Source organism: Platalea leucorodia (assembly GCF_965183815.1).
Source record: "Platalea leucorodia genome assembly, chromosome: 1".
Classification (NCBI taxonomy): Eukaryota; Metazoa; Chordata; class Aves; order Pelecaniformes; family Threskiornithidae; genus Platalea; species Platalea leucorodia.
In genome coordinates, this window is record NC_138823.1 from 56,483,034 (window position 1) to 56,510,603 (window position 27,570).

Below are 27,570 nucleotides of genomic sequence, written 5' to 3' on the forward strand. Positions count from 1 at the left end.
AAAGGTTTATGCAGCATACTAGAAAACACAGGACGTGGCTCTTGAATGAAAGCACTTCATAGACATTTGGGGTCAGGGTTTTCAAAGAGGATGAGGCCGGTTGCGCTCGATACCCAGCAGCTCCTGTTGTCACACTAAGGACAAATCTTCAAAAGAACTCTTACTCTGATTACTACACAAGGGGTTTGAGATGTTTGGAGAATTTAGCCTTAATTGGGTATCAGAACGAAAATTCATGGTGGAAACATAAAATCTCATTACATATTGAAAAGTAGGTGATCGTATATGCATGATGGAGACTGCTGCTGTATAGTAGGAAACTGCTAATTGGCATTAAATGTTAATGGAATTAATTCTGCTTCTGTGGGTGCATTTCTTATAAAACCCCATGTTGTACACCATCACATTTCATTAGCCCAAACAGATGATAGGTCAGTCAGTGAGCACCTGCAGTCATTTCCCTGCATCTAGCATATTTTTGCTGATGAACCAAATGGCTTGGAAAAAGTAGACCACATTTGTTTGTTTTTTAAAGAAAAAAGGCACTGTGGTATGTCTGATTAGTGATTACAAAAGTGGGTGAGGTGGGTTCATTGGTGCCGAAAATCTGATGAGCATATGAAATCAGCTCTAGTCATTGAAAAAAGCACATGAAAATAATTTAGATTTTTGCGTACACTTGTTTACTTGACTTGTCTACAAAGAAGTCTCCATGTAAGTACTTCACGAAACACCAGATAAGAGGAATTGCAGGAAGCCTCCACTTGGGAAAATAAGTAAAAAATAAAATTAATTAGACTCTCATGTAAGAATCAAGACAGCTAATCTGAGTTAAGCCTTCCCAAGGAAGCTAACGCATTCATGAAAACCAGGTGATTAAATGCTGAATTTGTTGAGTAAGCTTTCCCATTTTTCTACTCATGCTGTGTCTGCTAATCAAGTATAATTTCCTTTAAAGTCTTTTCTATTCAAAATAACTTATCAGATACAATCTCTGGTTACTCCGTGGTCTTTGAGCGGCTCATTGGGAATATTTGATTTAAATTTTGGATAAATAAATCATGTTGCACGTTTCTGTTTCCTAATTCAATGACTGCAGAAAAACGCTGGGATACCTTTTGTTTCACTGATCCAGAATGAATCTTTAAAAAATGTTCTTCAATATTTAACATAAAAATGACCAGTTTTGCAAGTCTCCAGAGAATTTGCAGAAAGTAAATGCCAAAACTAAGAAAAAAAAATTTAAAGAATTGAATAAATATACATGCTATCTTTCAGTACTTGCCAAGATCAGATATCTGCTCTGGGCTAGACTTTTAATTTGACTCCATTCATGGCTCCTGGCTAGCACAACAGCACAGACAACATTTTCAGTATGGCCCTGACATTCTCAACAAGGTGTCGGTGGGGGTTTGCTCTTTGATCCCATCTGCGAGAGGGAAAATGGCCTACCTGGCATTCATGCCTTTGGTACCAAGCAGGGTGCTGCTGCAAAGCTAACCTGTGTGCAGCTGCCTGGGACTGAGGAGAAATGTGAAGTACAGACTAGTGAAACACCTTAGCAGAGATACTCGGCTCAAAACCTGACATTTTTTTACAAAGTAATTTTTTCTGATAATACAAAAGTATTGAAAATGAATGCCTTTTCTTATATATGTAGTTTACAAATATTTGAGGTTTGATGCTGAGCAATGGCTGTATGTATGAGACGCCCAGCTACCCAACAAACCTCAGGAATGATACTCTAGCTTTGGCTTACAGTATTAAAAAAGAAGTTATTACAGATGTCCTCAATCCAGAAAGATGCTTAGTGCCTTTTTCAGTGTGACTTAGGTATCTTTGGTTTTCATGGGTGCTTCAGGACTAGGGCTAACGAGAAGTAGAATCATAGAACCATAGAATCATTTAGGTTGGAAAAGACCCTTAAGATCATCGAGCCCAACTGTAAACCTAACACTGCCAACTCCACCACTAAACCATGTCCCTAAGCACCGCATCTACACATCTTTTAAATACCTCCAGGGATGGGGACTCAACCACTTCCCTGGGCAGCCTGTAGACAGAGCAGGCATTGCCATTCTTAGTTTTCTCATGCAAAAGTTAGCCCAGGCACTTTCTCTTCCATGCAGTGGATGTGCAGGTATTTTTCCCCCTAAAAATGAAACTGGAGGCTAAAGCCATCCAGTGACAGCATTTCTTTTGCTTTGTTGTGGCAGGCAAGTGAAAATCGGAAGCTCCTCAACGCTCTGAAGGGTTTGCTGGATGACTTCCGCTCGGAGCTGCGGGATGAGGAGCGTGAGCGCCAGGGGCTCCAGCAGCAGTATGCCCTGCACAAGGCAGCCTGGGAGGTGGAAATGACTGAACTGAAGTGCCACCTCGAACAGGTAACGTCCCCCGCATCCAACACCAGTAAAGAATGGCTGAGGTGCTTAATGAAACGGGAAATCTATGACAGCTGGGGAAGGTACTACATTTATTCATTTTACCCTGGTGCCTGAAAGCCCCCCTGAAGCCTGAGCAAAGCTTTGCCTCTTGAGTTGCCTCTTGGATTCCAGTTGTCCCAGTACGAGTGTTCATGTAGTAGGTACTGTGTAACGTAGGTGAGGACAAAGGAAGTGAACCTCTTCTTGCTGTATTTTCTCAGAAGAGTTGGCTGGTCTCATGGTAATGAGACATGCGGGTGTCTGTATTTATTGGCATTTATAGAAGAGAAAATATCTTGATGTTGGCGTGCTCACAATTAGCTCATCACTGTGCCTTGGCACATAACAACTGCAGTATTTGATGCATAGGAGAGAAAAGAGTGATTTAATAATACTGAAGTGTTAGATCAATATGTTAATATTAAACCAGCTATTCAAAGCTACTGGTTAGTGACGGATGGTACCCCACTGAAGAGAGAGCTTTAGCTACCCACCATGGGATACTGTCAGAAGTATTTATATAAAATCTGGTGCCAGGTGCTTCAGTGTCATGTACGGCTGTTTACAGAAGATGTACTCTTTCTGAAGTGATATGAAAACAAATCAGCAAAAAACCCACAAGGATTAATTTCCAATGCCAATAGCATGAAAGCTCTAATTTTCCTCATTGAAGAGGGGAGGGGTGGGAGAATTAGTACGTTCAGGTCCTGAGAAGAAGATTTGCAATTGTAGAATGTCTGCAGAAGACAAATATAATAAAAATATTCACTGCTGAGAGGGTGGTACATTTAGGAGGATTTACTGAATGTCGGAGACTCACTGTGACGCACAGACCTGAGATGTGAGCGCTGCTTTTCCTGCCCAGGTACCGTAGGCTGCTTTCCCAGAATGAAGGAAGAAGCTTTCATTTTAGCAGAGTTTTCTCACAGCAGATTCAGATTCTCAGTTCAGCTGCTTCTTAGCACACACGCATTTCCAGACAACAGATCACTTGAGAAAGGAAACAAAATCAATCTCTATTTTCACTCCTCCCAAAATAAAACCTCGATGACAGATTTACCTTAAACTCGAGATGGCAACAAAGAACAAAACTTAGAGAAAGTTAGTCTGACAACGAACTGCCAGTTTAGAGCTTGCAGGCTTTGCCTTTGCGTGGGCGATAAACTCCAAGGCTGCCACTTTGGCCGGTTTTTGGCACCAGGATGGTGCTGCCATTCCTGCCCAGGGAGAAGATAGATTTGCATCCTTCCTTCTGGTGGCTTTATCAGGCTCTTTGCTACCTCCACTGCTCCACTGGTAATAATATCTAACATATGGTAATTATCGAGCCGTGGGTGTTACTTTTCACATTTTTTCCAGCAAATGAAAAGAATGAAACTCGTCAATATTTAAGACATAATACTATCTTCCTTAGCCAATTCCCCAAACTACATTTCTATTTCACAGTAAAAACAGGTCCCTAATGCAGTAGCAAAAACATAGCACATAAATCGTTAGAATATCAATATGAGTGAATATCAATGTGAGCAAACAATGTGAGTGTCCCACTGAGGTCTGGTGTATGTGCTCACAATTACATGGAGGCAATTAAAAAAGTACATATGAAAATAACAAGCCTGAAATAGAAATATAAATTTAACTCAAACTAATGTTAAGGATTCAAAGTATGGGGTGTTTTTATTATAGGTTCAATTTCAGCATCAAAATGGGAGGAGCTAATAAACAACATGTAAAATATCAGCATTACATATAGTCACATTAACATCTTTTGCTCTTCTGTACCAACATGTGGCATAACAACAGCTTTAACTAAATAGCCAAGTCTGTCATGTCAAAGTGGGTCGGAGAACCTCTCATGATGTCATTTTGTTGTTTTGATTGGTAGTGATGAAGCAGCGGGCTGTACAGCACTCGCACCCTAGGGGGGGTATACAGCTGCCAAACCCTTGACAACCCCATAGAGAATCAAGGCCTCTCTAGTCTCCACTGTTGTCTTCACTGCTGCTGTTTTCCACTTTTTTTGTGAAGATTTTCCTCAAGAGAGTCAACTCCTAATTAATAGTCACTGGCAATCGTTTTGCATTTTGATGCTTCAACTCTCTGTATAGGAGAGGAAAAAAAGGAAGGAAAACTCTTTTGATACAAAAGCACTGCATATCAGAGGTGACAAGGTACTGTTGCTTGCTGCTTTGGAGCTTTAGCACTGCATATATCATTAAAAATAAAAGTCTGGGCTGTCAGAAATGCATGTACATCTTATTTGGCAGAAGGATCCTTAGGCATTGTTTTTAAGATAAGAAATAATGAGATTGCTCCCAAGTATGGGATTGCAATAACTCTGAGCCAATAAGGAGTCCCAGTAATTCTCAGCTTCCAGCTGGGCAAATGGAAAATCTCAGTATTCTGGGAACTGAGAAAGGTTTGGAAGAAGGAGGGAGTTAGTATGTGGGGCCAAACCCTGCGTATGCATTGAGAACTTGCACATAAGGACACAGACCCTCACTAGGACTCCAACCATGGTCCAGCTTCAGGATGCCTGGGGGAATATAAGCTGTGGTGCACATGGAGAGGCATCTGGCCACGCTTAGCACTTAGCAGGTTTAGGAAAGTTACATCTAGACTTTCATGATAAGGAGACACCAATGGACCTTTCCCCCATGATTTGAGTCGTTTCATCAAAACAGAGGCAGAAGGACTCTCTCCTTGCCAGGAGCATTGTTCTGCCTTCCACAGGCACCAAAACTGTCTTCTGAGTCTAAAGACACCACCTCTGACTGGAGAAGGTTTTAGATCCCAAACCACTGAACACCAGAAAATTATTCTGAAGGTGTATCACTGTATCGTTGCCTTGGTTTTGAACTTATCATTGTACTTATAGGCTTCCTGTATTCTTCTCAAATGGGGCAAGAGCCAGGGCTCTGGTCTGGGTGAGCCCATGGTCCAGCACAGGATGACTTACTGTATTTTGGCAGCTTGGGCAAGGCATTCTAACGGCAGCCATGCGTTCTTATCATATAATCATAGAATCATTTAGGTTGGAAAAGACCTTTAAGATCAAGTCAAACCATTAACCTTGCACCACCAACTCCACCAATAAACCATGTCCCTAAGCACCACATCTACACGTCTTTTAAATACCTCCAGGGATGGAGACTCAACCACTTCCCTGGGCAGCCTCTTCCAATGCCTGACTGCCCTTTCGGTGTAGAAGTTTTTCCTAAGGTCCAATCTAAACCTCCGCTGGTGTTACTTGAGGCCGTTTCCTCTTGTCCTATTGCTTCTTACTTGGGAAAAGAGACCAACCCCCACCTCGCTACAGCCTCCTTTCAGGTAGCTGTAGAGAGCAATAAGGTCTCTCCTCAGCCTCCTTTTCTCCAGGTTAAACAACCCCAGTTCCTTTAGCCGCTCCTCATAAGACTTGTGCTCTAGGCCCTTCACCAGCTTTGTTGCCCTTCTCTGGACATGCTCCAGCACCTCAATGTCCTTCTTTTAGTGAGGGGCCCAAAACCGAACACAGTACTCGAGGTGCGGCCTCACCAGTACCGAGTACAGGGGCACTATCACCTCCCTGGTCCTGCTGGCCACACTATTCCTGATACAAGCCAGGATGCCATTGGCCTTCTTGGCCACCTGAGCACACTGCTGGCTCATATTCAGCTGGCTTTCAACCAACACCCCCAGGTCCTTTTTTCCACCGGGCAGCTCTCCAGCCACTCTTCCCCAAGCCTGTAGCGTTGCATGGGGTTTTTGTGACCCAAGTGCAGGACCCAGCACTTAACCTTGTTGAACCTCATACAGCTGGCCTCAGTCCATCGATCCAGCCTGTCCAGCTGCCTCTGTAGGGCCTTCCTACCCTCCAGCAGATCAACACTCCCACCCAGCTTGGTGTCGTCTGCAAACTTACTGAGTGTGTAAGGAAACTGTATAGAGTTTACTTCATTAGTCCCTTACTATTTTGGCTAGTCTCAGCTCTGCAGTGACACTTCTGAAATACATGATTGTTTAGTGTCACAGCTACTTAGTAAACCCAGAAGGAACTTGCGAGGGCAAGCCAGGGGGTGCAGGCCACAGAATAGTAAAATTACAGAATCACAGAATACCAGGTTGGAAGGGACCTCAAGGATCATCTGGTCCAACCTTTCTTGGCAAAAGCACAGTCTAGACAAGATGGCCCAGCACCCTGTCCAGCTGAATCTTAAAAAGTGTCCAGTGCTGGGGAACCTGCCACTTCCCTGGGAGATTATTCCACTGGCTGATTGTTCTCATTGTGAAAAATTTTCCTTTTGTGTCCAATCGGAATCTCCCCAGGAGTAACTTGTACCCATTACCCCTCATCTTTTCCATGTGACTCCTTGTAAAAAGGGAGTCTCCATCTTCTTTGTAGCCACCCTTTAAATACTGGAACAAAATCTAAGCAAACAAACCTTAAGAATGGGTGCCAACATGGCTGACCCTGGCTGCAACAGCAATTTTGACTCCCGCAGCACCATGAAATGGAGCTGAGGACTTGTGGATGGACAGAGGAAAGATGTAGCAAGGGGCAAAAGACCATTACCTGAAGTTAGCGGTGAGTTTGGAAACTGGCAGTGATATTTTTAAATATTGCTGAATTAACACGTGACAGTCAATGTGCTGGGTAGTGGGTAGAAAGGCAGCAAAGCTTTCCAGCTTCTTGAGGAGCTGCGCTGCCCAGGATGGTGTCTTCCATCATGGATCTGCAGCACAGAGGTGTCTCTCCTGGGATGTTCTGCATTTGTGCCCCACGGCACCTCCGGTCCGCCACCGAGCCGTGCAGTTGTGTGCAGGACAGCCTCTTGCACATTGCTGCTGGTCCCATAAATTTACACTGCACAAACAGGGTAAGTGTGAGAAAGATATTTCATGTCAGCTTTGTTAAAATAGAATGCTGCTTTTTTATAATTGATTTTTTTGGTTGGTTGGTTGGTTGGTCGTTTGAAAACAACTAGACTTTGGAAATTAATGGTAGAGGATGCAGGTGTTTTAAGATCTCCCTGTCAATGCAGGTGGCTGTAACAGGATGTTCTCTGAAGCTCAGTACAATTTTAAATGCCTCAAGCAATGACACCTCTGCCATTTGCTTGGGCAGGCTGTTGCAGAGACAGTAAGCTTCACTCCTGAATCCAGTCTGAACTTCCCTTTGCTCAGAAAGTTTGGGCTTCTTTTCCACATAAGGCAATATGAAGGTGTTGTCCTTCTCTCTTGCTAAAGGAGCATGTTTCCCAGCAGACCTGCTGCCTCTCCTTTTTGAGGACAGCTTTAACTTCAGAGACAGAAATGAGTTTTCACTGCTTTTCACTCCAGTTCACCTGCAGAGCCAGGGGACAGAGATGTATCCCATTCTGAGTCACTCACATGTCTACTGAGTTGTCAACAGAAGGTCAGGCTTCAGGGATAAATTCTTCACTTGCTTGAACTTACACAAAACCATTGAGCACTTTTTTCACTCTGACAACAGTCCAGCAGTGGCCCAGGCTGGCCAGAGAGGTTGTGCAATCTCTGTCCTTGTAGGTTTGTCAGGATCCGACTGAACAAAGCCCTGCGCAACCTGGTCTGATCTCAGAGCCAACCCTGCTGGAAGCAGGGGGTTGGACTAGAGACCTCCTGACACCCCATCAAGCCTGCATTTTCCTATAAATCTATTACCTTGGGCCAGCTCTTCTGATCTGATCAAGTTGATCCCTGAACATGAAGTGAAGGAGAAGGAAGGGAAGGTAGCATCAGCTAACAACTGCCCTAGAAATCAATTCAGACACCAGAACCTACAGAGATGGGGAGGATGATCTTGGTACATCTTGTGCTGCTAACACCCTCTTATGTTGGAAGGTGTGAGGAACATACAATAAGAAGACCATTGCTCAGGGTTGTTCTGGGAAAAGTCTCTTCAGAAGATGAATGCACTGTCGGCGGCACTGAGTGAGAGCACAGAGGCAGAGCAGTGGCTGAGGACGTTGTCCTGGTGATTGTCTCAGAGAGGATGATGAGGGTGGAGTTCATCTCCATGTTTTCTTCATTGCTGGTACCCACACTCCCAGCAGAAAGATCACAACTGATGTCTTAATAACATGAGCTGGTAGAGCCCAAGAAATTATTCCCTATGGTTTTCACTGTCTTGATTTTAAAACGTTTTTCAAGTTGAATATCTTTGATCATTTATTGAGATCCTAAGAGCTAAGAATTGCCATAATTTTGCCATTACCTTTGTGGAGTTAGGTCTTTAACTCAAATTCATTGTCAGACACAGGCTTTTACCACAGAAAGTTTAATATCCCAGTAATGTTTTATTTTAATGCCAGATGGAAGGGAAGAGTGAAAACACCTCAGGAGAAACAGGCCTCACTTCTGATGCAAAGGGAGCTTTTAAAAGGGAAAGAGAGGAGCATAAGAAGCTTCTGGCTGAGAGTCATGGTGTGGTGATGGACCTCCGCTGGCAAATCCAGCACAGTGAGAAGAACTGGAACCGGGAAAAGGTGGAGCTCCTAGACAGGCTTGATAGAGACCGGCAAGAATGGGAGCGTCAGAAGAAGGAGCTGCTCAGGCGGATAGAGCAGGTAAGGAGTCATCTTGGGGTGAGCAACGGCTGGCTGCAAGCATGAAGCGTTGCACCATTACTACACTCAGGCCGAGGTCAAGAGACTGTATTAAGCAGCAGCACAGGAACAATTTTGGTTCCTTGGCTACATCAGTGTTTCTCATGCTACAAAACAATTTATACACACAAGGGAGTAAAAGGAAAATGCTCATAATCCCTATAAAAGACCACTTATGAGAAATCAGCTCCAGGTTAAAGGCCATTTCCTGCCTCGTTTCAGTTACCCCGGACAGGCACGGTCACATCGATTCGTTCTGTTTGAAAGCTTTTGTGCATCTCTTCATGCTAAAGCACTCAATCCCACATGCAGGGTTATTCAAGGGTTGACATACAGCTTCCTGCCAAAAAAGTCTGTTCATCTGTGAATTAGCCACCAAAGATGCAGCTGCTGCAACTATTCAGGCTCAACTGAATTCTTTTTCTCTAGCAAAGGGGCCCGGGGGTTAGCATGAAGAGCCCTGACTGATAACAAATAGACAGCTATCAATACTAAATATTCAGAAGACACTTCTGGCCTTGGTCACATGAATTTTTACACATCTCTGCTATCATTTGCAAATCTGATAATTGCATACCTGTCCCCTTGTTTTTCGTGCCCATACGCACTTCTAGCTACTTAGTATTAGAGCCAAATTATACCTAATGGATTTATTATCTGGCTGGAAGCCACAGAAAAAATAAAAAGTTTAATGAGGGAGAGTTAATATACCATTTTTGACTGAACATTGTTCAGCTCTGAGTCATGCATTCCAGGAAAAGTAAGAAAAACAACTGAAATTGTGGGTCCTCAATTAACTGAATACTTTCTGTCCTTAGGACATCAGAAATGGAACTGCGCCAGATTTGTGCATGCTCTCTAGGGAGCACTAGGCTTGAATGAAGTACAAAGTAGCTTCACAGGTTAAGTTGATGAAAGCCCAGTCTAACTTCATGACCAGTTTTTGAAAAGTGTCTCATGTTCCCATGCCTGGACTGCAACAAGAAGCTAAATAAAAGACACCAGGCTGTAAATATTATGAGTGCAAGATTAAACCTCAGTTTAAACTATGGCTGTTAAATCCACAGAGAAGCACTTAGGAAAACGCTGTACTCTACGGCTATTTCTAAAATCAATACTAAAAGCATAGGTCTGAGTGGGCAGTGAGCAATAGGAAGGTTTTACAGACCAAGAAAGGTGATTTTTGAGCTTCTTAATTTAAAAATATCAATAAACTATATTCTGGATTTTTTTAATCTCCCATTTATCTGAGGGGGTTTGCGTATAATTCATGCAGCTTGTTGAGCTAGCCCTTATGATGCCTTATAATGCAGACCAATAGTACATCTCCTAAGATAAAACAACCAACGCTTATGAGCTAGGAAGGCTTGTAGCGGAGCTCTCCATCCAACTCACCTGGTTCCCAGGGTTCAGTGGCAGAAGATGCCGAGTTCTCCATGGTTTCACTGGGCTGGTTTACTAACTGCTGAGTTTCAGTGACCAAATTGCCTCCGGTGGATCCTTCATGCAAAACGGGAATTAAATAACCCTTGGAAAGTTTCCCAATATACTAAGGATGTGGACACAAACTTTTCTTTGGAGAGTCACTGATACCTCTTTGGATGTTTATGCTGCTGTCCCTGTGAACTGTGTTTTTCAATATTATCTCGTCAGTGTATCCTCAATAGCTTGAGGGACATAACCTGGTTAAAGACTGCTTTTTCTGTTCCCTGAGAATGGGGCACATTGAAGCAAGCAACAGAGAAATCCCTATTAATGTTACCTAGCCTTTAATTCTCTTTAAACTTGATATAACCTCTCAGTGTCATCTTGGGAGAGCCTACAAAATAGCTCTTAACTAGTCCTGGAGCTGATTTCTTTTGTTACTATTCTGAAACCTCTAGGCTTCAACTATATATTTACTGTACAACAAAGCTGTACACAGAATTAGCAATAGATAGGAGAAATAAAAAATATTATATCAAGCTAATTTCAGAGGACTAGATGATCAGAAATAACATTTGAAATCTTGGCTACCTGCCTGCAAAACTTCATAACTCCATCTTTGCTTATAATTAAACATTTCCCTGTGTGACAGGAAGCTTCCAAATATTTGCAGGCTTTTAGCTGAATATCCTCTCAGATTGCAGTCATGCCCTGCTTTATATGGAAACAATTAGTATATCTCTGAAGTCCTTCTCCCCAGGGTTTTTCTGTGTGTATTCCATGTATGGCAATACGTAGAGGATGAGGAGACTACACCAGTGTGTGTGTTTGAAAAACAGAGTCTAAGAGATAGCAGAAGTGTGTGCGCCAAATTTCATACTAATGCTTTGTGCCTGTCTGCTTTCACACAGCTCCTGAATAATACATGTATGATAAGGGGGAAGCTCACACCAATGTATAAAATATATAAAATACCTTACTCTGGATGGTTATGGGAATACTGCTCGCATATAAAAAACATGATGGCCTACTTTCTTTCAGAGCTCCAAGTTGTTGTTTTTTTCTTTTCAAGTACACTGTCACTTTGTTTTTCCTTAGAGAATCCCCCTGCACTGTGCTCCTCAAGCTAATTGTGCACAGAGCACACTGACAAATATTTAAACACACAAAATCACCTGTATGAAACATCGTGTGTTTAAAGGTATAAAAAACACGGGGACTCAAAATCCTTAGTCACTCTTGAAAAGTTAGGCCAGTATTTCTCACTTTAATTCTCCTGTCAGCTGTCTGAGATTCAGAGAGCGAGCCAGTAAACTGTACTGTTTTCTCATAAAGGTTACCAGACCATTATCCTTATAGGACCTCTGAAAATCTGGAAGGGCTTGCAATTGGAACTGTTTATACAGCAAATATGCAATTACCATTTCTCCTTGCTTTGGGTCTTGCCCCATATGCTGGAGAACGGACTCCAGGATCTCTTGAGATATGCCTTCTGGCCCCCCTACCTTTGTAGTATACCTTAAATTAACTCCTTCCAATAAAACTGTTTCAGATTTTATGTATCGTAAGCAAAACACTGAAGATGCATTCACCTTTTTGTCGACCCAAATCAAGCAAAAATCTCAGTGACTTCAGCCCAAGTGCAAATGTAGTCATCTGAGACCTAAAATGTTTTGATCTACATTAGGCCATACGATGTCTGTTTATTTTTCCAAACACATACAACAAGATTAAAATAATATGTTTTGTAGGTCCTCCGTCTCCAGGGTCCTAGGGAATGGCTTGCATTTGCAGGTTATTGTCACTAACCTTAGCAGGCTGCTCTAGCAAAACATCAGAGTTACTTACCAGATTCCTGCTGTCATTCATCATGTTTGAAAATATCACTTCATCTATCCTGTTGTATTTAAAATTAAAGGAAAAGTTGATCACAAAATCTAATTTTAAGATTGGAAGTAGTTTCAATTTCGCTAGTGGTTCACCCTCTCTTCACCCAGCTTTTGCAAAGTGTAGAGTTAATAGCTTTGATGGCCCTTCTATAAATATGCATTTTCTTCAAACATGCTTTGCATGCCTAATTCATCCCTTTGACAATGCTCTTCTGTACAAATAGTCAACTTTCTATCCATGCATTAGGGCTAGACAGTCTTTAAAACAAAGTTTTTCTCTTTTGTTAAGTGGAATTTTCCACCTGGGGAAACAAGTGATGTACATAAAAGCTCAACATTTGCATTGCTGACCAAAAGAAAAACGTGTTTGTTTTGATGAGACTCCAAGTCACTCACCCTTCCTTGAGCTTCAACTTCTATTGCTTTAGGATCTCATATCAAGATTGCTTTTAAATAACAGTTGGTGCTGATTTGTTTCTTTAAAAATCAGATTACAGGCAGATGCATTATTTTGTGTATATATACATGCAGTGTGTTTATATGTATACGTGTATATATAAACAAGCAAAACTATACATAAACACATACACATTTAATCACTCAAAATCCCATGAGTAATAGCATCAAAGTCCTAGAGACATCTCCCTTTGTGGAAGGACCAGTGCAGCAATGCCGGCATCGCTGGAGCCAGGCAGTGATCTCAGCCTCCCCAAGCTTGGCATGGGTGCCTCACTCCTGGGGAAGGATGAGTTCTGCAGAATGCCATACACTGCGTAAGTAATTGCTGTTCATTTTAATTTGCCTTGTTTCCAGCTTCAGAAAGAAGTGAGCCCCCAAAGAGGAAGTGGTTTTCTGTGTGACCAGAAGGAGAGTAACCTTCGTCCATTTATGACCCAGGGGAACCTTCACGTGCCTCGTTCGATGGGGTCAAGATCCTACTCTGATTCAGATGCCATTCAGTTTGATGATCGGTCACTGTCTAAGTTGAAGGAGAGCGATCGGTGCAGCGCCACGGAAAACCTCTTTCTGGAGTCGCTGTCTCTTGATTCCCCCGACGAGTCTGATGAGCACCGGTCTCGGCAGCTGGAGCGGGAGAAATTCTTGACCGGATTAACGGAAGTATGCGCTCTTCTACCTTTCATCAAGCTGGCGCGTTGTCTCTTATGTCAGAATTGGTACAGCATCCATGCTATGGGAAGTGAGATATTGTGTCATGGGCACTGCTTACAGTTACCTAGTAGTGAATTTGGTATGGACGAGATTTCGTTCCTTGTTATGAGCTGATTAGACCAGTTTCGATCACCCAAGAAACTGGGAGCCAGCCTAAAGGTCCCAAAGGTTACCTCACCTTGTGGCCATTTGTATTATGTATAATAACTATATTTGACACAATATATTGGTTTAGAAGGTCTTAAATCTCTTTCAGTTGTAAGTAGATACATGTATATGAAGAAACATGGGCTATATTTTGTTAGTAAAGCAGTAAGTGCTGTAGAAAGGCACTTCTGGTTGTTCGTTGTGGTTGCCTTCTAAATAGATTAGCATGAGTGAGATGAGATATTGAAAAAAATAAAGTTGTTATTCATCAGCAAAGTACCTACCCTCAGACTACACCATAAAGCTATAAAGATGTAAAATGCAGTGCTAAAAGATGCCATTGGGCCATAGTGAATGTAGTCTGTGTCCTGCTAAATTCTGCACCACCACAGGCTTACTTTCACTGGTTCCAGGTCTTCACAGTTCTGTTTATATTGTTGCTGAATGAAAGCTGGGGTCCCCGTCCCCATATGCTGGTACAAAGTAGCCTGTGAAGTGGCATATTATATTAGTGGCACTGAGAATGTTCATACTAACCACAACTATATACATTAATGGTTCCTGTGCAGTTAAAAACACATTACAACATCAAAACACTAATATCTCCTTTATTTTCTGTTGTTCCTTGAATGTTAGAGGCTGTTACAGAACAAGAAGCATTTGGAGACTGCCAGAAGTTAAAATTATCAAGCATGCAGCACGTTGCTTGATGCAAGTTTTGAGTACTTTCTTGTTGCCTGAAAATTCAGATTTGTGCACATGGGTTAGACATTTGGCTTGTGCTCTGAGTACGTAAATACCAGTTGGGTGTACATATTATAGTGAATAGGGAAGCAGAAGCTTCCCAGTCAAAGATGTATCTGTGTACTCTGGCTTGAAAATTTGACAGCTCTGGAAAAGTTTGTCAACAGGTCAGATCTCAAGCTCCCTGCAGGACCAGGTTCACTGGTGTGCCTTGAACATGTGAGCCTGTGAAAATTTGACCCAAGCATTTCTTTGAGAGGTATAACATTGTTACTTAGCTAAAGGATTGGGAAATCAAGTTCTTTGAGAGAAAGAAGAAAAAAAAAGATTGAGAGAGGCAAGAAATGTGACCACCCTTCTTACATTTTAAGTAGCTCTAGGTACCTGTTTGTTCCAGTTAGATTTTCCTCCCTCAGTGCCATAAATGTACAACTGGTGATGTGGGAGTCCATATTTATTATTTCTTAGCTTTTATTTCATACGTGTCCAAGTGTTCAGTGAAGAATGTTGGTACCAGTGTCAGGGATCTATGTTTTGTGTTTCATTTGGATTGCTTTCTTTCCTTCAAATTCAGTCTGATATTTTAGAAGAGAAATATCTCTTCCCTTTTCTGTTTTTCAGCCTTTACCACCATTAACAAAAGGGTTGGCAGCAAAATTTGATCCTCGGTGATATTTGCATAGTTTCTTTGCTTCAAAGCATGTTTTAGTGAAACCTGGGCAAAGTCATTTCCCCTCAGAGGGCTGGCTCAGGCGAGACTGCTTGGAGTTTAATGAATGGCTTCACTGAGGATGCAGAGAGGGAACTGCAGCCTGCTGACTGTTCCTCTCCTTTGCATTTTCTTTGTGGTACTAACTGCAGTAGAAGTCAATCCAGTCTTCAGCCTGATTCTCCATTTAGTTAGGTCAGATCTACTCTGTAGTAATTCCACTGAAGCCACCAACATTGTTCCAGACTTACACCAGAGTAACTGAAAGGAGGATCAGTTTATTCCTGTTTTTTCCCCTGACTCTGGATAAATACCAGAAAGGTATCTATCTGCTGAGTTAAGCAGTGCTCTTTTTGAATAGGCATAACTTGAAAAACACTTCTGTGTTGGTAATGGTCTTGATTTCATGAGGTCGAATAAAAATAATAGGTACTAACGCTCTTTTTTTCCTGATCATATTTTGTATTCCCTGTATGTTATTAGAAATATAATCAAACAGTTAAAATAACAACTGTAGAGCAATTGCTTCAGAAGTATCTATTAAAAAAAACCAACTCATTATGGGAATTGTCACAGGGAAATAATTGCCATAAAAACATCTTAATGCTGTTAGCAAGCTGTAGGTATTCCCCCTATGAAACAAGTAATAGTCTTCCCATGCATTTAATATAGGGTTGAAACTTAATGAGTTTCAACTGGTGCCGTTTGTTGGTTCCTAAAGAACATAAAATGAAGTCTTATGTCAAAGGACCCCAGTTTATCTCTTATTTCAGCACAGCTAGGTCTCTGGCATAAAGCAGATTAACTCCACAGAACACATTCACTCACAGATATATGGTCCCAAACAATATATTGTAGATGTGGAAAAAAAGCCATTTGCAGTTTACTTCCATTTGTGATTGCACAGGACTATAAAAGTTCAAGGCTGTTGCAGATTTGGTGTACAGGCTTTCCCTGGGCAGTCTGTTGTCCTGATGGGATTCCCCATTCTGCTACCCATGTACAAAGGGAAGGATATTCCCACTGGCAATTTAAGATTCTTTATCAGAGGGAAAATCAGCCACTTTTTAGAGACAAACATACCTGGTGAAACTAACTGGAAGTGAGTGACAAAACACCCACAAGCTAATGCCACCAATGGGTCCAGCAATAACTTACGCTGTTTGTTTCTGTTTTCTTCAGGAGGAAGAAACACATAAAGGAAATCTTCAAAGGTGAGTAAAACTTACAGGGAAAAAAACAGCAAATATTCAGCTGCCAGAGCTATAGCTCTCTGGCACCCAGACCACAGAGCTGAGGCATAGCCATGCCACCTCCTAAGCAGCCTGCGAGCCAGATTAATGGATTTACCCAGGGATTAATTTGTCTCAATATGCTTCTGTTATACTCTCATTAACTTGGGCCACATTCAGCTGTGGTACACAAAGATCAAACTGTATGAACATGGACGAAGCTGCAGCTTACGCTGAAGGCTACAGCTACCCATAGCAGGTAATGCAGACCTGTAGACATCGATATATAGAGGAAAACAGTTGGTGCTGAGGACCTGACATGCCCCTACATGTCAGGGATATTTTGCTTTGGACTAGTTCTGGTCTGATCCCATGGGCTGAATAACACCTAACCCTAGAGTGCACTAGTTGTGCTTCTGGAGCACACCTTCCAGCTCACTTTCATCCCAAAGGAACCCAGCCCATGCTCTCCAAGATCGTCCCCTGATGCAAACCAGAGCATCTGAATAGGAGATCCACTTCAAAACCGCACTCCTGATCTCACCTAACTCTCTAACGTAGATGCACCCTAATGGCAGCTGGTGCTCTTGATTAAAAACTCACAGTGTGATTTTACTGTATTCTCCAGATCACTGATACATAAAACCCACTGCTTGCTGAATCCTCACCCAGCTTGCGTTACCTCATTGAGCTGACTCTGATAACTACATTCATTTGCATTTTTAAGTAGTCCCATTCAGAAAGCTTCTTTTGTTGTTTGATTTTTCTTAAAGCGAAGCAGTAGGACAACTCAGCTGAATGCTTGTGATATGTACAAACTAGCAAAGTGTGGGAAAGCCAGGAATCCAGCATTATCACACAGCGATGCCCTTTGGCTGAATTATGGCACAAGCTCAACTCACCAAGCCAGTTCAATGTAACAGCATCTAGGCTGGATGCCCCACATTGCTATGCACCAGCTGTGCAGCCTGGGCACTCTCAGGAGTGGAGGTGGACTTGCTGACTTCCCAGCAAGTCAGAAATACTCCACATTTGCTTTGAAAAGTGTGCCTCGTATTGTCGCAAAGACTCATTTTCTGTGAATGGTATATTTCTGAAATGCATCCTACTGCTCTATATTTCAGACTTTTGCCAAGCAGTAATCCATGAGAAAGCAGTAAATTAAGAGCCATTAATAAACCATTTGGTACTTTTAATGACACATCAGGAATGCTTGCATTTCACAGCTATTTTAAAAATAATAAAAGGGAACTTTAGTGAAAGGGAGGGCTAAAGTGGTTTCATACATAAGCAGATAGTGAAAGTCATGTTTCCTGAGTTAGTGTGCTGCTCAAAGTAAGTTGTTCTGTGAGAGTTTCCAAGCCTATGAGTGACACTCTCGTGTTCCCCTCTCCAGGGCGATGTCCGTTTCTTCCATGTCAGAATTTCAGCGCCTGATGGATATTTCTCCATTTCTACCAGAAAAAAACTTGCCTTCGTCCAGCAGCAAAGATGACATAACCCCTCCCCTGTCTCCTGATGATCTGAAATACATTGAGGAGTTCAACAAAAATTGGGATTACAGTAACACTAGGAACCACGGTGGGGCCACTGAGAAGCCTGCTGAAGGCTGGGCAGAAAGGACAGAAATCGGGAAAGCCGGGAATGATCCTGCTTCAGATCCCTTCCAGGCATCATCGTGGTACCTCACAACCAGTGTCACTATGACAACTAACACCATGACCAGCCCGGAGCACTGCCAGAAGCAGCCAACGAGGAGTCACGGTGTAACCGAAAAAATGGGAGTTCGGGTCTTTCACAGCCCACCGGTTGTCCGCAGGTTTGATAACTCGGTGATAGCTGGCAGCGAAGGAAAAAACCAGGTTGAGCCAGACTTCCTGTTTTCTGTGACCAAAGCTATGGGGAATGTCGCTGAGACAAAAGGTGCTTCCTCGGATATGTTTGGAAGATGGTCTTGTGACCTGGCCAAACATCATAAGGATTTTCTGGAGAGTGGTCTTCATCCCATTGAACGTCCTATTTGCACTACTGTGGGCTTTGCCTCACCCTTGCACAGCTTGGAGATGTCCAAAAACATGAGTGATGATATGAAGGAGGTCGCTTTCTCTGTCCGAAACGCAATACGTTCTAACTCTAATTCAACAGAGCCTCAGTTTAAGGACACCGCGTGTCAAACCAATGGTATGAGAACGACAGGGACGCAGACCACCCAGACGATCAGTGTTGGCTTGCAGACGGAAACCCTGCGCAGTATCACCAGCAGTCCACACAAGTGTCTGACACCAAAGGGGGGGTCCACGCCTGTCTCTTCACCATCCAGAAGCCTAAGAAGCAGGCAAGTGACCCCCGTCATTGAAAAGGTCCAGGCTAAGTTTGAACGCACATGCTGCTCCCCCAAATATGGCTCTCCAAAGCTGCAAAGAAAAATCCTTCCCAAATCAGACCAGCCAAATAACCGGACTTTGCCTGGCACACCTCAGAAAGGATTCAGTGAGTCTGCTTGGGCTAGATCAACTACTACAAGGGAGAGTCCTGTCCACACCACCATCAACGATGGCCTCTCCAGTTTGTTCAACATTATTGACCATAGCCCCATCTTTCATGAGACCTTCCAAAAATGCCCCAGGTCTAGCAGCCGGTCCAGGTCAGCAGAACCCAGACCAGAACTGGGCCCAGTGCAGGAGCCATGTACAAATGCCCGTGGCAGATCACCCAGTCCTCTCCGGTTGGGGACAGAGACGCAAAAGGAAGAAGGGAGTGAGGTGACAAGTATCAGGCAGGACTTATCTGCTCCTCCAGGTTATACACTTACAGAAAATGCTGCCAGGATCTTGAATAAGAAACTTTTGGAGCATGCCTTAAAGGAAGAGAGAAGGCTACCTTCACACAGCCCACCAAATCTTAGCAATGACAACAGCACAGGAGAAATTGTCAAAGTAGATCCAGGGTCCATAGAGGTAATGAGTTTGTTTGTTTTTCCTCCTATAGCTAAATGCACTCTTCTTTGAACAAATGCATTATGAGATCTCTTGCAGTCCTAGTGAGTATTTACAATGAGTATCCTAGTCCTGTCATGGTACCACCAGCGAGTCCCAGTCATGAAACTATTGGATTAGTCACTGAAGAACTCGTTAAAGAATTGAGTTTCTATCCTGACAGCTTATCAGGCTTGAAAGCATCAGAAGAGCTTTATCCTTTACATGATAAAGATGCCTTTACAGGATAAAAACGGTTCTCCCCTGAATGACTGGGGTAAGGGTTTTCTGTCACAAAACACACAACACATTACAGGTGCTCTAGAGCCTCTAGGTTTGAGTAAATTTCTCTTTTATGCTGTGTGGAAAGGTAGACTCTTTCTCCTACACAAGAATGGGTCTTAACAAGTTTGTGTGAAAAATAGCCTCTACGATACCCTGAACCAAAACTTCAGGGCCTTCAGCATACCTTTTCTGGGCGCATCTGATTAAGTTTGACATGGGTCTGTGAATGTGATTAAATGGCGTGACGTTTGGTACTGACTGTTGCGGCCTCACAAAAAAGAGAAAAAGAAAAAAAAAGATAATCAACTAGTCTAAGGACATACATACTTAGTGTTTTAGAACTCTCTATTGATATTTTGCTATCTGTCTCAGCAGGTATGCCCAAATATTGGGGGTCAGATTCTCAGGTACAGTAATGTGCTACAGCAATCAACAAAAAAGAGGGTGTAATGATGGGCAAAAGCTTTCAGTTATCAGTGTCTAAGCCTCCTGTTTCTGGTGAAACTTTATGCACGTAAGAGTGTTGCCCTGAGGAGGCCTGGAGAAGCTGAATTATGCCCAGCACATGTTGTCTTTCTGGTAGAGCACTGAAATGGCACGTGCCCTGCTGGTGGGCGATACTCCCCAGGGCAGGAGCCCCTCGTCCTCTCTGCCCCTGTAGCATCCTGATGTTTGCGTGGGCCCCGGCTACAGGGCAGCTACTCCTCCTTGGCCCCTACACACCCCACACATCCCACCTTGGCCTCTCTAGGCTCACTCCTACCACTCCTGCCTCAGATAGTCTCAAGGGAAGGTTCAAACCCCATTTTCTAAGTCAACATTTGGCTTGAAGGATTTGTGGGAACCTGAGCGCTGAGACTTTTGATCTGCAGTTTGCCTTGCACAAGCAGGTGGTTCTCAATGGACAATCGGTTCCTCTTTTGTAGGTACTGCTCAGAGGACATGATCTTTTTAGCCTAACAGAGGATGCAAAGCTGAGGATATATTCCCTGTATGCAGTTTAAACAGATATAAATAGGGAAGTTTGTACATTTGAAAAAGAAACCACATGCACATTATAAATAACAGTGAATGAAAGTGGGCTTTGTGCACAAGCCTCAGAGTGAATAAAAGTGGAAAGCAGCCTCATTTATTTGACTCTTTCTAGCTATCTCTGTATTTTGTCCTTAGTTCGAAATACTGGGAATGCACTACCAGTCCTTACTAGAAAGTATGTTGCACTCTTACAGGTTTAACTCAGCTTTGCCTTCAAGGCATCCCTGGAAACTCTTGATTTTCCTCCTGCAGATTTCAAGTATAAGTAAATGAATGTCATCCCACATCATCACAAATTGCTGTTGGCAAAATACAACTAGTGTCAGTACCTGAGTTTGATGCACAGAGAGATTTGTGTCAATGTTGTTTAGCAAAAACCCATTGACCATCAACCTGGCAGAAAATTGCTCTTCTTTGTGAATTCTCAGTATCTTTTGCCTAATTTTTTGAGTTCCGAGCCTCAGAGCTAAGACTTGTTTTTCCTTGCAACTCTTCCTCAGTTGTTATGACTGTTGTCTAGATGGACAGGTTACGATCTTTGGGTGGTCCTGTCTTTTCTCAGGAATATGCATTAAAAAGGAAGGTGGTGGGCGTTCACACGATGAGCTTAGCTTTTCCTAGGTGAGGTGGCGCTCTACAAGATGTACTTAATGGAGCACAGGTTCGCTGCTGAAAACAAAACCGCAAATAAGTGTAGACTCTGCAGATGCCTTGGGTTATTTACGGATTACACTGACCACACAAATTATACTTTGTACAAATTCTGCTTAGCATATATTGTACAAAGCCAGACGCAGCAGCAGGCTGTGCTTGGGGCAGCGTCATGTCAGCACTGCCCCTACCACCCTCCTGTAGATCCCTGCTCTGCTTCCCCCTCACCTGTTGGTTTCTGGCCAAGACAAGTGACCTTCTTACCATCAAACGCCTTCTTGTTTCTGCAGTCATGGCATGGTGTATTAATGACTTTTAGACTTGCATGGAGCACCTGTTGGTGGCTTTTCTTTAATTTGAACTTCTGAGTGGTTTAGTTACATGATTTTATTTTATATTCCTGCTGCAAATATGAAATCTAGTTCATATATATATTTATATATTTCCATACATACATATGTGTGCATGTGAGTGTATATGCATACACAGTAGTAATAATTCTGTATTTTCTGACTTGCTCAGAGCTGCTTACAAGCAAATTCATATCCACCCAGTGCAGCCCAGTAGTGTCTTATCCTGCTAATTTGCTAAACCACTATCTTACTTGCATATCATGGGATTTATAAATATTACTATTAAAAATGCAGATTAGCATTACCTAACTAACAATGTAAGAGCAGTATGAACATTTTTCTTCTATGACTAGCAAGGTTGTAAGTCATAGAGGTTACACAACAGCCCTGGACTGGGGGTCAGACCCATTTCTGGAGATAGCACTGGGAAAGGACCGTCCACACGGACCCATGGAGGCGAGGGCAGCTGCTGCGTCCTCTGCTCGCTGGGGCAGAGCAATTGCCACACACTTGCTGCTGAACCATTCGGCACTGGAGGGGGGATGTTAAAAAGAAGGGAAGATGTTGTCAGAATTAAAGTGCTTTTGCTTTAGTTTGAGTCTCCCATCCAGTGTCGCTGTTAAATAGGAACAAGGAAGAAGGGTGAGGCAAAGGGCTTTCACGAAACCTGAGCAACATAAGCATAAGCAACATGAGAAACATAAACATCAGAAAATATCAGTCACTTTTTCGTTTGTTGAAGATTTCCTAAACAGAAATTCTCTCTTGAAATCCAACAAAGGAAAAAAAATACAGCTTTATTCCTCTTTCACAGTAATGTGGTTTTTCCCTAGTCTTAATCAAGGTTGGCAAAGGATAACGGATGTCTTTCTCTGCTGAGTAGAAATGTTTGGTTTGTTTAATGCTATGTCCACTTCTGAGACTGTGCTAGGATTGTAAAGGGTTGGTTTGTTTGCTTCCTTGCTTTCTAAATCTTTTTCTGCCAGTGGCTTATCCTTTTTTTTGATTATTAGTTTCCCTGTGATAACAGCGGTAACATGATCTGAATGGATAGTAACATCTGGAGACTTCTTCCTTGCTGACATGAAATCTTCACTTTAAAAAAATAATTGATTAAAACAGTTCTTTCCAACCTACTTGCTTTCTTTTTCTTTTCTGTCTGTTCTGTCCAGAACCAAACTGTCTTATTAACTGCCCCCTGGGGACTCTAACCCTGCCTGCCTCACTGCTGTAAGTCCTTTCTACCTTGTTTCCAGAGCTTTCCGAAAGCGGTCATTTTTGAACATGTGGGTTAACGGAGGGAAATAAATGACCACAGCTCCAGAGGTATCGGCACGCACCCGACATCCCTGTGGGGTCCTTCGTATGCGACGGTCAGAAAGCGCTCAGGATAGGAGCCCATCTGCTGTCTCCTGCAGCAGCACGGGCTAGGAAGAGGTCACACTTAAGTCAAAATCTGTGCTGTTGGGGCTTTTTGTTAAACTTTAAAACATTGGCAAAATGTAAGACCAACATAAAGGTATGCAAAAGTGTTGGGGAGGGATTCAGACTTATAAGAAGCATCTCTTTTTTTGACAAATACACAGCACTGCGCAGAGCTTCTGGCTGCCCTGGGTTGCATTCCCTCCGGCCATGGCTACAGCAGCAGGAGGAGAGGGCTGCAGAGGGGGGTCCAGCACCAGCCCGTGGCTGAGGGTCACCTTTGGTCATTAAGCTGTTCCCAACCCAGTTTTGGCCAGTGGCTGGGGTTGCCACAGCAGAGGGCGTGAAGAAGCTGTGCAGACGTGAGCTATGACTGTCCACTCTGCCTCAGAGCCAGAAAACTGTTTTATTTATATATTAATATAGGCATAGCCATGGTGGCTGACAGCCTGGCTTAGGAAATAGCTAGAAACTAAAGCTGAAATCATCTTTCCCATTTTCAGCGTCCAGGCCAAGAAATGCTGCCTGTCCACCCACACCCCCAAGCAACCACCACACTAAATTGCCCACAGGATATTTATTTTTTTTTAACATTTCTAGCTATGATAGCTACATGCGGCAAGTGAGGAGGGGGTTTCACAAACCATTCCAGACAGTTTGCTTGTCATGGCTGGATTTCCTTAGCGCAGGCCGAGGAAGCCAAGCTGCAGGTGGGGGTGACTGACTCAGCAGCCAGCACGTTATACGATTACGCTGCCAGTCACTTCTTGGCCTTGGAGCAACATCCATCGCGAACCCAGCCTTGCGTTGTGCTGGGCATGTGTACATCACAGATAAGACGAGCTTAACCCTGCCGTTCGGTAAAAGCTGACCAACATCTGCTGGTGTGCTGGAGAGAGGCTTTTGAACAGGGAGGCAGCAGTGGAAATAAATTTTGTTATCACCATGCTGACTCTCATTTGCTGCTATGAAACTAGGATAAAGCAGCCAGAAGCAAGCAGTGCTATAGAGATATCATTTTAAGCCGCTGTTTAGAAAGAGGCGAAGACAAAACCCACAGATCTCATAGCCTCAGTTCATTGTGTTGCGCTGCCTGTGAGTATTGCTGCGCATATGGATTTCTCTTAACAAATCTGAGTCTAGTGGCAGCTTTCACAGACCATATGTTGCCCCAGGCGCAATGGGATAAGGTGAAGTAAGGACACGGAGTCAATCTTCTTGTTAGCACCGATTTATAGTTCAGCCTTACTGTTGTTTTAGCAAGGGTTGTTGTGAAGTTTACGGCGCAGAGATGGGGCGGGGGTGAGGATGCAGAGAGGCAGCGGCGCGGGCCTAGGCTCCGTAGTCCCCCGAGCAGCTTCTGCGGCGGCTCCCGAGTCTTCCTCATAGTGCGGAGGGCAGATGAGCACGGCGCTGCCTCGAGCGGTGATGTGCATCTGCTGAGCACCCTGTTGGCTGCGTATTGCCCAAAGGCACCGAGGTTCACCCTTCAGAGAGGCTTCCCCAAGTCTGATGATGTATTCTCTCTGAAACACACGCCTGCACAAGCTCCATTTCCCATACCTCAGCTCTGTGTCTTCAAAATTGATCTTTCCGTCATGTAACATTCGTGTTTTGTCCTCTCACTGCAACAGAGAGGTTCAATGGCATATCACCTTGTTTGTTCACTGCCAATCACATCATGTTACCTACTCCAATATTCTCCATCCCTAGTCACGTTTCTCCTTTGCTTCCTTCTGCATCGTTCTACTGCTGCCTCAGTTTCCTCGTGCCTTACCGTGCCAGAGCTTTTCCTTTGCATTTTGTCGCTTCTGGTCTCTCTCTTCGTTTATCACCAGTTTTCATGCTGATTTTGAGACTGGTTTTTATTGAACTCTCCTGTCCTCTCCAGTGACTGCTCCTCAGTGTACACATTTCTATAGGTTGACAAACTCGTCTGATTTGCTTTTCTAAATTACAAAGTATGCAGTGAAATTTCGACACTTGGCTTCGGCACTGCAAGACAGACTTGCTCCCACAGTCGCTCATCTGGATGTGAGGAGCATTCAGAGCGAGGCAGGAGGCCTAGCTGTGCTATAAGCAAAGTACAGAAATATTAGAAGCAATTACCAACTTACTGCCAGGGTGAAAAATCACAACTGCAGATTGTTTCTAATCACAAAGGCAGGCTAACCAAACCTGAACAGTGGAAAGTTGGTAGAGGAATAAAATTTCAGGTTTTTTCCATTTCTGTGAATGACGTCTTTAACATACAGTACCACTGAATCCTGTAATTCAGGCTTCGGCAGCTGGCAGTAAGGAGTGACGTTGCAGAAGATGAAATCTGTAGGTAAGCCTCATCTTTAATCCAGTTGGAGATCATAACTAGTCCTGTAGTCATTATTCTGCTGCTAAGAAGTCTTTCCTGCACGTCAGGCTGAACTCTGAAGCAGACAAAAGGAGTCGGTGGTGGATTTTCACCCCACTTGCAAATGCTGAACCTGGCCCTTTTATGCCAGGTCAGCACATAGAGCAACGTGATGAATAGTGGATTTTCTTGAATTGTCATGCAAATGTGCTTTACAGCTCTTTTCTTTCTAGCACAAGGAGAATTAGCAAATGGAAGTTTGTCAGCTACTCCAGCTCATCCCAGACCTCTTTCTTTCATTCTTTCCTTACCTGCTCCATAAATCACGGACATACATGCAGATACCTGGAGCCCACGCACTGCTTGCTTTTGTCCAGCGACATGACAGATGCTTAGCTTTAGTTTGAATTTTTTGTTTCTTAATTCTTTGCGCATCCAAACGGCCGCTAATGCGAGTCACTAACCGCTGTTTTGCTTTCTTGGCTGCCAAGGAACTACCTTGTTCTGCACTAGCCCCGTCCCTCCAACCCTGCTTCTCCCGGCCAGAGAGACCAGCGAACCGTCGCCCACCGTCGCGATGGGCTTCACATTCCCCTACTGCCTCACAGTCGCAGTCCACCGGAGACCTGACTTCCTCGGAGGAGAGCGGAAGCAAGGAGCCGCCGGCAGAGACCCCCAGCCAGGGAGGCGAGCCGGCCTGACTCCGCACGGGAACAGGGGGGCTGCGACTCGCCTCCGCCAGGTCGCCCGCCAGCCGGCTCTGCCACGAAGGAGAGAGGTCCGCTTGGAGAGGTCAAAGAATGTTCTCAAAAGCAGCTGCTGAATGTCCGACCTGGGAAACAGAGGTGTTTCTAGAATGAAACAGTTAATGTGCCTGTAATAATAACTTAATTTTTTTCATAGCTGAGAAAACTATTTTTGTCTCCATCTTTTCTACATACAGAATATTAACAAAAAAAAAAAAAAAAAAGGGTAAAAATGATATAAAGTAAGATTTAAAATAAAATGTAAATTAAGTTTTAAGGGAATTTGAATACGTGCTCGCGCTCTCTCCAAATACTGACTGCCTTTTGGTTATATTTGCACTGTTATGTTTTCAATTTTGGTTTTGGGTTTTTTGGGTTGTTTTTTTTTTTTTTATTTCATGTAAAACTAAGGTCTTAAGTTAATTTTATTCTATTTTAATGTCAGTGTTACCGGTTTTTAAAAGTAAGGTTTTAAAGATGCTTCAACTGTCTGAAGCGATACCTTTTAAGTAGTGAAGAAAGCCATTAAGCTAGTTCACTAGACTTGTATTAATTGAGATGGAGGGGAATACAGGTAAACACAAGAAAAAGTGTAAAAAAAAGAATGCCTCAGAAAGTCTTATGGAGTTAGCTGTAAAATACACCTACAATACTTGACTTGCATGCCTCTGGGTCCTCGCACTTTAGTGCATGTACATACTGCTACTGTACTTCTACCATCACATAAATGTGAGTCAACCTGTTCCACTGTAATATTGTTGTGAATTTACCTGTACTGTACTTTTATTGTTGGTATTCTTGCATTGACTATACAAAAAAGAGTTTTTAAATTATTGTTAGCAGTTCAGCTGGCTATGTACAGTGTTTACTGAGAACTTCCTTCGTTTTGGGAAAACCATGGAGATCTCTGGGCATACTAAATTGTAACTGGTCTTGTTTAAGAGTCTGTTGGAGACCATGTGAAGTGGAAATAAAACCCTCAGTATTTACAAGCTGCTCGTGTTTCGTGATTTTTTTTTTCTGATGGTACTTCCCAGGTTCATTTAACTGGGGTGGGGGAGAAGCCCCCAAACTCCTTTATTCATAAGGGAAGAAGAATGCTTCTTTATATGCAATAAATCATGGCAAAGCCACATATTATGCTGTGCTCCACAGACTCCTGTGAGCACTGGATCAGGCCATGGGAGGGTTTCTAAATTCCCTCACTAAACTCTGCGAAACAGCTGCTCATGCAGATAGCAGGACCCATCTTCTGAGCTCCTCTGAGGCCGTATGGCTTGTTGCTTTCAGTCGTTCATGGGAGTGAAAATTAGCCAGCTAAACATCATACCAAAAATATTACATGTCCCGTGTTAATCCAAGCTTATGTCTCATCTGCATTACACACAGAGACCAGTAAAACCAGGGCT

The 27,570-nt window shown here is 43.2% G+C and overlaps 1 protein-coding gene across 2 annotated transcripts in view; it reads left to right on the top strand.

The window, feature by feature from the left end:
* The window catches only part of MTCL1 (microtubule crosslinking factor 1), a 110,811-nt gene extending 83,681 nt beyond the window's left edge, over positions 1–27,130 (top strand). For both annotated transcript variants that reach the window (XM_082325154.1, XM_082325155.1), the window contains exons 10-15: positions 2,217–2,384; positions 8,738–8,992; positions 13,159–13,464; positions 16,298–16,329; positions 17,744–19,304; positions 25,907–27,130. In XM_082325154.1, the coding sequence (XP_082181280.1) occupies positions 2,217–2,384; positions 8,738–8,992; positions 13,159–13,464; positions 16,298–16,329; positions 17,744–19,304; positions 25,907–26,116 (2,532 nt within the window). In that variant the 3' untranslated portion in view covers positions 26,117–27,130. The remainder of the gene's footprint in view (positions 1–2,216; positions 2,385–8,737; positions 8,993–13,158; positions 13,465–16,297; positions 16,330–17,743; positions 19,305–25,906) is intronic.
* Positions 27,131–27,570: the final 440 nt, after the last annotated feature.